The sequence below is a fragment of the Micropterus dolomieu genome, linkage group LG19 (genome assembly GCF_021292245.1).
Source record: "Micropterus dolomieu isolate WLL.071019.BEF.003 ecotype Adirondacks linkage group LG19, ASM2129224v1, whole genome shotgun sequence".
In the NCBI taxonomy this organism is placed as follows: Eukaryota; Metazoa; Chordata; class Actinopteri; order Centrarchiformes; family Centrarchidae; genus Micropterus; species Micropterus dolomieu.
This window is the reverse complement of record NC_060168.1, coordinates 31,503,604-31,515,057: the sequence shown is the minus strand read 5'-3', so window position 1 is coordinate 31,515,057 and position 11,454 is coordinate 31,503,604. Positions and strand designations below refer to the sequence as shown.

Here is an 11,454-nt window from a genome sequence, read left to right as displayed (position 1 = left end):
TACAGTCCACAAGCTCCAGGAGGAGACCCAGAAAAACAATGCCATGACGACCAGAACGGGACCCCCTCCACCCGAACCTGGGGTTGCCCCACCTCCCGCCCCTCCCCCGCAGCCTCCTCCTCCCCCTCCTCCCCCCCCTCCTCCGCCTCCTCCACCTCCCCCCTCGAGATGCAACCCCCTCAGGTGAGGATGGCGACAGCAAACCCAGCACATGTTCCATAACGCACTGCAATCTACAGACGTTTCTGTGGTTACATGTCCTGTACAAAATTAAATCAGCTACAACACTGGGAAAACTGAAACTGGTTTCAGTTTTTAGAAAGTGAATTAAAAAGCGGAGGTTGTGTGACAAAACGTGAATTTAGTGGATAATTTATGCGAGCCTTGTGTAGAGTTTCAGGATGCAGTTTAATCAAGTAATCCTACCCTGTGTCTGAAATCAGTTACTATATACAGTATGTATGTGCGGGATATTTTATTTGAGTGTCTGAATTCTGAGTGTGAAACAAATCCACTGTATAGTGTCCTCAAAACTTACAACAATGTTGATTGATTGATAGTGAAACAGATGACAAACCGACAAGAGTGAAAAATAAAGGCACCTTCTGATAATCAGATTAGCAAAGTGCTTTGAGAGACACAGAAGAGCACCTACTCTGTAATAAAGGAAGTGATGTACAGTAGCTTGAAAGCAGCATTAATGCACTGAAGGGACAATTGAAATGAAAAATGTTTCAGACCATTTATGTTTCTGTCTCTTGATCTCTCAGCTCTCTGATAGCCATCATGAGGAAATCTTCAAAAGGCTCTAAAGCGTCTGTGAAGGCAGAGCAGCCTCCAGGTGAGTTTTACCACACCTTTTTATATTTATATGTTGTCACATGTAGTACAGTACCCTTTAACTATTGTAAATTTAGCTTCTTGGGAAAACAGCCAATGATTCGGGCCTTTGGTGAAGCCATTGGACAGGATCTGATATTATCCAGATATCCGGGTCAAGACTTCCTCTTCTGTCCGGCGCTAATTGTATCCAGTCTGAACAGCAATCTCAGAAGCCATCAGCTATTGTCTGATGACAATTTGAATGCAGATAAATAAAAAATAAATAAATGAAAAGCTAATCGTTAGGGTTCCAAGAAGCTAAATATCAGATGTGTTTCGTCTCTTTTGTTCCACGCAGAGACCATTTAGCTGCATCACATTTACTCATTTTGCTGACACTTTTATCCAAAGCGACTTACAATTGCTGTATATGTCAGAGGTCTTACGCCTCTGGAGCAACAAGGGGTTAAGTGTCTTGCTCAGGGACACATTGGTGGATGTGTTACAGTGGGGAATTGAACCTGTGTCTCTCACACCAAAGATATGTGTCTTATTCACTGCACCATCACCACCCTTGCAGCCAATGCTCACTCAAACGTGATTGGTCAATACTCCTCGGATTACAACGGAAACCCGAACACTTCCGATACCAAAATCTTGTCCCTTGCCTACAGATTTTGCATTCATGTGCTGATATCTGTCTATAGTTTGTTAGATAGCAGTGACCGGTATGGATCAAATAAAATGATGGTATATAATTATGATAGTGATACATATTGTGATATTTTACAGAAATTAAAATGGTTAGTAGATGAAATAACCAGATGGGAATGTTGGGTTTTTTTTGTTAATCCTGTAAATAAATACCTGAAAAGATTCAAGATACTTCATCACATTGATTAAAAGTACTTGGCGAAACAGGCCTGCTTCTGATTTGCTAACTGCTGGACTACAATGGCCTAAAATAACCAGAGCTTCTTAAAGCAACTTATAGCAACCTCTGTTAGATAGCAAAATCTCTCCTGGTAAACAAATCTCTATTATCTCATAGTAAGCACTGTCATATCACCTAAACATATGAAGGAACTTGGAATTCTTACTGTGTTTGCACTTCATGTTTTCTCTCTCTCTCTGTAGCTGCTGAGGGTGTGGACGACGTGAAGGTGAAAGCAGTCAATGAAATGATGGAAAGGATCAAACATGGCGTCGTCCTGCGACCTGTCAAGAGTCAGGAGACTAAGGTGAGGACGAGACGGGCAGACGGAGACATTTATAAAGGATATTTGCCGTTTGTGTGACTTTCCTTTGCTACATGTTTTTTTAATGATCAGTATTTTATATTTAGGTATTTTCTGATCATCTCAAGTTTGAAACTAATCTAAAAGGTTTCCTGAATTTAAAAAAGAAAGATTGATCTAAACTTTGCATCCCAAAGCACTGAATCGGCTGGGCACTTCTTACAATATCATCTTGTCTTATCGCAGATATACTGTTTAAGCGTCTGCATGTTTGTCAGCCAGTGATAAATAAGACAATGCAGTCCACAGTAAGTGAACTTTGAGTAATTATTATTTTGTCACACATACTGATCCCAAGCTCAAGAATGAACTTTCCCGTTCATTGGCTGTGCCACAGCTAGATATTTTGTCTACCAGAGAGCATCGACAAGTTCATTTTTCAGCTGTCATCAATTTTTAATATGCAATTGTGAAAAATGTTTGATTTTGGTATGTGTTTCTGTTAAACCCACAAATTCAGGTTTTTAAAAACTCTCAAGGATGAGTACGGGCCTCAAAAGCAGGCTGTATGACTGACATACGTACATTTGACTGACATACGTACATTTGACTGATGCAAAGTAATAAAAGTTTTTACTTGCGATTCAATGAAAAAATCGCAATTTTTTTTTTTTGCCCACAAACATTTTCAAATTAAGTCCCTTCGCCCTAAAGTCCTCATTCATTTTGACACTGTATCCAACAATAGTAAGGAAGTCAAGGGTCAAAGGTCACAGCTCACTGACAGCAGAAGAACTAAAATATTCCTGTGACCTTATAATGATCATCAAATCAATCTTCACTTCAAACGAACATCAAAGCAGGTGAAACAATATTCCTGCTTGATCACTGTGGAAGGAAACCATGTTTTACTGAAATTCTTCTCCTCTTTTCATCAACGTCAGTAAACACTTTCAGCTCCTTTGGCTCCATGTTTGATGTAGTCTGAATGCACTCTGGCTGATTGCTCTTTTCTCTTTCCTCTCCACGTTCCTCCTTTGTGATGCCACAGAGAGTAGCAGTAAAAGTGAGTATATTGATGTTTGCATCAATCTTGTGATGTGAAGTTGCTGTCGCTCTATGGGGAGAAAAAGACGTTTGCCTCCCTCTGACCTCACTATAACCCAACACACACACACACTCTACCGACTCTAGTTTTAATCAGTTAAACACACTTCACTTGTACTTCCATTTCAAATCACTTCATGGACTGGGCACTGTGTGCTTGTTGGGTTATTGTTCTTCTCCTACCAGAAGCTTACTAATTATGAAGCCTTGCAACACCAGTATAGCAGGGTTTCACTCAATTCAGTCAGCAAGACAAAGTGAGTCTCCAGAAATTCCAATTTTTCGGTGTTTATGAAATGCAGCACTTGTGCCATGCTCTCATGCACTCTTGGCTTTCAAGAAAAAAATCAGAAAGGAATATTTGTGTGATTTTTTTCCCCAGCCACCTCCAATCTGTGAGGAGAAACCGCAGGAGAGCGCCATGGAGGAACTGAAAGGCATCCTGGTAAAAATGGCTTTTTACCAGTTATGGTTTGACTGTGAAAACAGCTGCTTACTCAATCTTGACAAACTCTATGTCGCATGTCACAATTTTACGGTAAACAGTTTTAAGATTCCAACATCTCTGCGACTACAGGACTAGATATAAAGCACACTTTCAGACAGTAAACTCTACACTGTTACCTTTCAGAGATCATGATTTTAATCAAAACGGGTCAAGAACAGAAACCATTTTATTTTGGTTATATATAATATATTTGCTGGTTGTGCAGAAAAAAGGTTGTGGTTGTTGTAACTCAAGTTAGTTAGTGGTAGTTAATTAATCAGTGATGTTGGTAGACATGGCATACATATAAACCTATTTGTTTTAATTTAATTTTGTATTATCAATCGAGAAACACTTAAAATGCAGATTTTAAAATCTGTAAGTAAAAATCTTTTTGATGAAACGGACATATAGAAATTAGATTAAACGGAGCAAAACGTATTGATTTCATTGATACAATATGTCAATATGTGTGTAAGATGTTCTAGATTTGAACGTGTTCACTTACGTGGTGTATAATAAGCTGCAGTGATGGTTGTTTTTGCCTCCAGGAGACGGTGAAGCGGAGTCCCAGCCGAGGGTCTCAGGAGTCGGGGCCGTCACCACCTGGGAAGAAGGACAGCGAGCTGGAGGTCATCCTGAGACGTCGACGCAACAAGGCGGGAGAAGCTGGCTCCGGAGGTAAACACACCTGAGGATGCTGAGCAGTGTTGATTTCTTGTGTACTTTTCAGGGAAACTCAAACAAGGGATTTTTTCCCTAACTGCTGTATCACCAATTTTCCTCTCTGCAAAGTTTGCATTGTTTGTTGTTACTGACTTATCTTGCAAGGACTTAGGACTTGTATATGTAAACTTTATTCGTTATGTTAAACTTTTTATATAATATACAGTGTGTCTTGGGTCAAAGGTCTGACATTTAAAATGTTACTTAAGTAAAAGTATGAAAGTATTTGCAACAAAATATACTTTAAAGTATCAAAAGTAAAAGTCAGTGTCATGTTATAAGATCACTATTCCTGATGTATAAATATGTACACAATACTTCAATTTTGTAGTATGTTGAATTACAACAAATTTTATAGTACAAGTATCTCAAAATTGCACTGAAGTACTGTACTTGAGTAAATGTACTTAGCTGCTTTGCACCACTGCTCAGCTGAGCATTAAGTTGAACTTTTTTTGTGGAAAACACGTCAAACCATTAAACCCATTTATGACCTTAAATACACTTTTAATAGAACCTTTTACAAGTTTGTTAAGAAAATATGTCCTGAACAGCTTTGCAGAAGAAAACATTCAACAATGATAAAGAGGGTAAAGATGGTATAAAGCAAACTGAAAGCTGCCTGTGTGAAGAAGTGAACCCAGAGATGAAGCCAGCGCACTGAGCTCTGTGTCTGCACGTTCAGATGAGGTTGAGCTGCTAATTATCCCGTTGCTGCGTCAGTCAATTTTTAGAACAAGCGGTGTTAACGTAGCAGAGGTCAGGGAATCCATCTCAGAACGATTTCATGCTGTTGAGGGAGAACCAGTCTGAGCTGCTATGTCTGGGTGTGTCCAGAAGAGGGGGCACTGCACCACACAATGAACACACATTTTGTAACGAGGTCAGATTATTGCTGGTATGGAGTTATCTGCTTTTCCATGATTGATTGGCCTCATCTGGCAGAATTAATCACACCTTCTTGATTGCTGGTTAGAGCTCAAAAACATTTGCTTTTATTTTCTTTCCTTTCAAATCATTGAAGTAAAGAAGAGTCAAACTGGTTTTCTGATTGTATCAGCAAATGCAGTTAGAGTGGGAGGAGGAAGGGGGGCATGGAAGATTTGGAAGATGGATGTTGTAAACTCTATTCGTAAAGCAAAATATTCAAAAGAAGAAGAAAACAAGGTGAGGAAAACACAATAACACAACGAGGAACATTGTAAACTGAATGACCTAAAATAGAGCAAATGTAGCACGTTACATTAGGAGTGCTTCCTGTCCTCCTCCTGACCCCTCGTCACTCTTTAACGGGCTAAAACACAACAAATCCATTAGAAGCCAAAGTGCAGTGAAGCGTCTCAGCAAATATTTACGTGTTGAGGAGCTAGATTTTCCCAATATAGGTTGCACTACTGCTGAATACACTTCCAATAAGGTTGAACATGTGCTGGACTGGAAAGATCAACATTAAGTCCACACAGGAAGCACAACACAGTACTTAATCTAGGAAAGGTGCACGTATAAATCAACTTTTCTCTATCACTGGAACAAAATGACATATCACACTCGGTTGTAGCCCCTCATTGCAAGTTGTTACGGTGATCCAAGCAACATTTGAGCACCAGTTTTTGCCATGTCCCATTCTTCCTAATGGGAAATGAGGCTGTACAAAGTTCTCTGATTAGTTGCCAGTTATTCATTGGACATGACACTTTAGTGAACTATTCACAGTCTAGGAGTTGACCCTTGAAGTCAGAAAGCTTAGTGACATGGTTTGATTTGAATAAAGTCTAAGTAAAAGTTACTTTGAGTTGATCTTTGTGGTTTGCTCTTTATCAATCGTTGCCTGTGTTGTTTATTAGTTGAGGCTGTTGCCGTCAGTTTCACCGAAAACCTCACAGATATGACAGATGAGTTAAGTTACTGTTCTGCAGCTGTCATGTTTGACACCTACAAACAGGTTTTTCTGAAAAAAACAATAAACAAAAAGAGGAGAAATATCATTTATGATTTATTTTCTTTTTCCTCACCAGATGAGCGAGAGGGCCAGATGAGCCACGTCTCCTCCTCAGACAGCCTGAATGGGAGGCGCACCAGCAGCGACTCGGGCAAGGATCCAGAGGGGCCGGGGGGGCTGAGCACACCCTCCGACTCTGCGGGTCCCAGGGTTAGCTCAGAGAGACGGGGGTCAGGACCGGGGCCCGTCGTGGCCAGGAGGAAGAGCTCGGACACAGGCAAAGAGCCCAGAGTGGGCTCCTGGCAGGAGAGGAGGTCCTGCAGCTCTCTGTCTGAGAAAGAAACAGCAGAGTCTCCGGTCGGCAACGGCTGCACCAACAGGTGGAGCATCTGCAACATAAACAGCATCAGGGGGGCTAAGCTGACTCAAGTCTAGGGATGCAACTAATGATCACTTTCACTATCTATTGATCACTCCTTTTTTAATGAACTAATGATAAACAGTACTTTGCTCATAGCTACAAACAATTTGGTATCAAAACTCAGTTGTTGTGAACCTCTGACCTTTACCATCTTTTTGTTCCTGCTCCACAGTGTCGGGGAGGACGATCAAACTGCGACGGAGAAGTATGTCGAGTCAAACGGAGTCGAACACGCCGAACCTGGTGAGGACACAGACGCCGCTGCCTGCGCCGGCCCGGTCAACGGCAGCACCGATGCTGAGTGCTAGGATGGCCTCTGAGGATCCCGGGCTTGTTTCTGTAATCTGATCCATGCATTTATTGGCTGATGTGAGAGTGATGTCATCGATAATTACTCTCACATCAGAAGGTTTAGGGTGCGATCACACATTTGCCTTTTGTTTATTGGGTCAGAACCAGAATGGAAAACTTTATTGTAATTTTATATTTGTTGTGTTTTTCAGATTTACATTAACCGTTTAAAAACTAACCGGAGTCTGACAAAAAAACAAAAAACAAGAAAAGTCACATGACTAACGTAGCTCATTTATTGAACAGATTTTTGGTCTGAGCATTTTTTATTCCATTTCCTGTAGATTTTTCACATGTCGAGAAAGCTGAAGGATGTCATTGTTCTCACAAAAGTAACTGAGGTTGGACATGCTGCAGATAAACTGTTCAGAACATGCTTGGTGTGAACACACCCTAATCTGTCCAGCCATTGTAGAAGCCCCCTCAAACAAACTGTATCTGTCACTTGTCAGCAGTTGAGAGATTCAAACTATTATTCTTGAATAATCAATCACAGAAGCAAAAACCATGGCGACAGAGCAGTCGGTAGGGGCTTTTATAATGGCTCATATTAATTAATAACCAGAGCATTTATCAATCTGCTGTACATCAATTGTTTTCTTTGAAGGTTTTCTGAATACAGACTTGTGGATCCTGGAGGAGGGACTGACTGAACTGTACGAGGGAAGCTGCACTGTTTTTGCACAGAACCTCAGTTTTCTTCAAACACTTCAACTTATACAATGACTGTAAAGCTTTAGGTTGATGTTTTCCTCCATTTGATGCACAAAGTTCGATATGTTCAATATCACTTTGTGTCATCAGAAGGAATGCACTGTACTGTTTAGAATCCAGCTCTCCAGCTTCCTCTGCTTCTCCTCTAACCCCCTTCTTCTTTACTCCCAGTTGTAGAGGGGGATGCACAATTGGTTAATATATAATAATATGCTTTTGTTAGCTTCATCAGTCAGTGGATATAATGGAACACATTTAATGGTTTTAAGGCATGTTGTTGAAAAATGGATATTCACAATTATGGCTGGGACAAAAACAGTTTTTTGAGATCTACTAAATTGAAACAAACAAGTTGATTAATACTTGAATATTTTTTGCTATTGGATAATTTTAAAGCATATGTGTTTTGTCATTGTAGTACTTGGATTAACATTAATCATGCAGAAAAATTCTAAACACATGCAATGTTCTTGTACCCAGCAAACCAAACTACTGGATGGTACAAACAGTGATGACTTAACTATTCCTAAAAATGTAAATGCTCCGTACTTGTATAGCGCCTTTCTAGTCTTTTCGACCACTCAAAGCGCTTTTACACTACATCCACCAGTCACACACATTCATACACTGAGCCTAAGTGCTCAAACGGAAATTCACATTCACACTCATTCATACATAAAGGGGCAAATCGGGGTTCAGTATCTTGCCCAAGGACACTTCGACACGCAACCAGGGGGAGGGAGGGATCGAACCGCCGACCTTCCGATTAACAGCCAACCCGCTCTAACTCCTGAGCCACAGCCGCCCCAAAAAATGTAAAGTTTATCCTGATCCACAGTGTTATTTAAGGTCAAATGGGTTAATTCTCTGGGGAGCAGGTATTTAATTGGTTAATTTTAAGGCTGTCTGACAATTAGACTGTACTAAGTTATGTGTAAAAGTAGAAATTTTGGCCTGATGGTGTCGTTAGAAGAATGACACAACAAATTTCATTACAATCACAACCCCTTAGCCCTCATCGCAAGTGGGACAAAAACACACAACAAATTATCTCTTCTGTGCAGTTCAGTTGTCGCTGTATCAATAAGTGGTCCCAGCCTTAATTTTGATTATTATTAGATTCACTGACAAAAAAACGTATGACTTCTTGAACTTGAATTCCCGAGCAAACTGCATCCACTGATGAAGACCAAGAGATGTGGCTGAGAGCTCTAGATTACTGTTAATCTGTAATGGATGTGTTTTCTAATGTCAAGAATGGACCTTCAGGCTCTAATTGTGCATCCCTGGCTGTAGTATCCAGGTATTTAGAGTATGTCATTCATGAACTCTCGCTGTTTAGTCCAACCTCTTCCTGAGTCTAAATGGAGAGATGCTGAGTGAAAACACCCAGAAACAATTTTTACAACCAGGGTTTAAAAAATGGTGCAGAAAGCTTTGAATGTGGAAAGGTTCTTATCCCTTCTTCCTCTTTTGCTACTGAGGCTCCTGTCCAGGTTTCAGCGTGTTGACTATCGGTGTGTCGTAAGGCTTGTGAGGGTGTGAGGTGGAAATCAGACAGATGTGGAAAATAAATGTGATATTTCAGGATCAGAGCAACAATAACAACAACAACAACAACAACAACAACAACAACAGCAGCAGCAAAGTAAGTAGCAAAGTTCCAACTAAATCACATCTAACAGAAATATTCTCAGGTTTCATGGGACAACGTTTCACCAAACTAACTTTGCAGGTGTCAACAGTAAAATGTTTGGGACGAACAAATAGAAAGCCATTTTTAGTGGGTAAATAAGCAAAGGATGAGAACATCTTTGGAGGAATGAGGTGCTTGTGTACTTTGTCTACCTCTCCACAGACACCTGCCTCTAAACCTATATGTCCTGAATTACATTTTGTCGTGTGAATCCTAATGAGATACTGTCACCGGATTAAGATGTCTTCCACACGCCTTCCTCCACTGTATCAGCACTGAGTCCAGAGTCCTGTATGCACATATTCTGAGACGCCCTTATTGTTTCTGTGCTCGGTCAACACGTCCACCTTCACATTTCACCGTGCATTCCTTGACTTTGATTTTGTAGGACCTAAAGTCTATATATAGCTTTCCTGACACGTGATGCAACCTTAAGAACAATTTTGAAGAGTATGCAATTACATAAGGCACATTTGGATGGTGCTTTCACACCTTCTCATTCTTTCTTAAAACACAGAATCACATTTAAAATTGCATTTTCTTCTGTCCATTACGTGTATTTTATTCTAATGCAAAGGACCAGATGTTAAGGAGTAAAGAAACTGTTAGTCTGCACATAAAATAACCCTTCGGAGCTGTTCAGCTGCCACAGGCCTGAATTGTATGCATATCGAGGCCTCGCACAGGCCTCCGGGCAGTGGCCTGCAGCTGGGTTATGTTTTGGGTCCTTGTACTTATTGCATAGTTGTTAACCAAGTGGCTTAACAAGGGGATTTACCGAATCTGACGGAGATTGGGTGACTATAGATATTGTGTGTGTTTGGGATATAAATGGAGTGTTAAAGAGTTTTTTAAAACATGAATTTTCATTTTAGCATCACTTGAAATAAATTGTAAACTGAACCTAATTTTGTTTGTCTTTATTTGAAAAAATCAGCAAAAGCCATTGATGTAAATTAGGAGATCTACTACAATATATTTAGTTTTAGTTAGTGGGACTTAAAGGATTTGCTATGAATTACAACAACTGAACAACCTCTAGTGGAATCTATAAAGATAGTTTTAGTTTTATTTATCCAGTCTCTGAAGCATCTGCCTCCACCCCCAAAGACTTAATGTCAATGAAATTTTGATTGTTTTTCTTATGTAATTTGGTGGAAAAAATCCTTTAAGTAGATTATTTTTTGAATATAATGAATCTTTACATTACCATATTTTAGAGGGAACGCTGTCCCTGTTACTAGATTGACAGATCTTGTCACCACTCAATAGGCCTATAGTTTTGATACTTCATTACTCCTTATTATGTATTTTTAAGTAAACATAATGTTTAGGTTTTGCCAGTCCATCCAGCTTGGCTGCTTGCGGATTTAGCAAGTCCGTGTAAAAGCTCTAACCATGGATGTAGGCTACTAAGTAAAACTAGAGACTGCTTTCCAAGATGGCACTCCATTCACTCTGATTAAAGTTGCTCACTGGGTGCATGCACACTAGAGTTCTTCAGTTAAGAGTGTGCACATTAGAGACGTTGTTTGAGCATCTGACATATGAGATAAAGATCCCAATTTTATTGAATTGAACTGATGATATTTCGATCCTACATAGAGTAATATGAGGGTGTTATTGATGCTTGGGAAACTTTATTCAATTTAAAACTGTATTTTTGGCGCAATCTGCTTCACATGATCCAATATATGGCCACACTCTCCAATACAGGGGCTTTGGATTTCGGCTGCAGTCAAAGGGCCTTTTGGTTCCTCACTGACTGAAGTGACCTGGCAGGAATGCACTAAGAAAGGTATTTTCTCAGGTCAAAGCGCCCACACTAGAAAACCCCTTGCTCAATTCCTTATTTTTATTTCATTATTATTTTAATGGTTCATCTTCTTCTAGGCCTACTTGTAGGCTATATTGATTTTCTTTCATTCTATTGTTAATTTTAACATTTCAATC

General features: G+C 39.9%; 1 protein-coding gene across 1 annotated transcript in view; it reads left to right on the top strand.

Moving 5' to 3' along the window:
* Positions 1 to 7,068, top strand: part of shtn3 (shootin 3) — a 35,200-nt gene extending 28,132 nt beyond the window's left edge. The window contains exons 10-17 of the mRNA XM_046031199.1: positions 6 to 183; positions 771 to 841; positions 1,960 to 2,063; positions 3,112 to 3,126; positions 3,550 to 3,612; positions 4,206 to 4,335; positions 6,396 to 6,699; positions 6,913 to 7,068. Coding sequence (XP_045887155.1) covers positions 6 to 183; positions 771 to 841; positions 1,960 to 2,063; positions 3,112 to 3,126; positions 3,550 to 3,612; positions 4,206 to 4,335; positions 6,396 to 6,699; positions 6,913 to 7,048 — 1,001 coding nt within the window. The 3' untranslated portion in view covers positions 7,049 to 7,068. The remainder of the gene's footprint in view (positions 1 to 5; positions 184 to 770; positions 842 to 1,959; positions 2,064 to 3,111; positions 3,127 to 3,549; positions 3,613 to 4,205; positions 4,336 to 6,395; positions 6,700 to 6,912) is intronic.
* Positions 7,069 to 11,454: the final 4,386 nt, after the last annotated feature.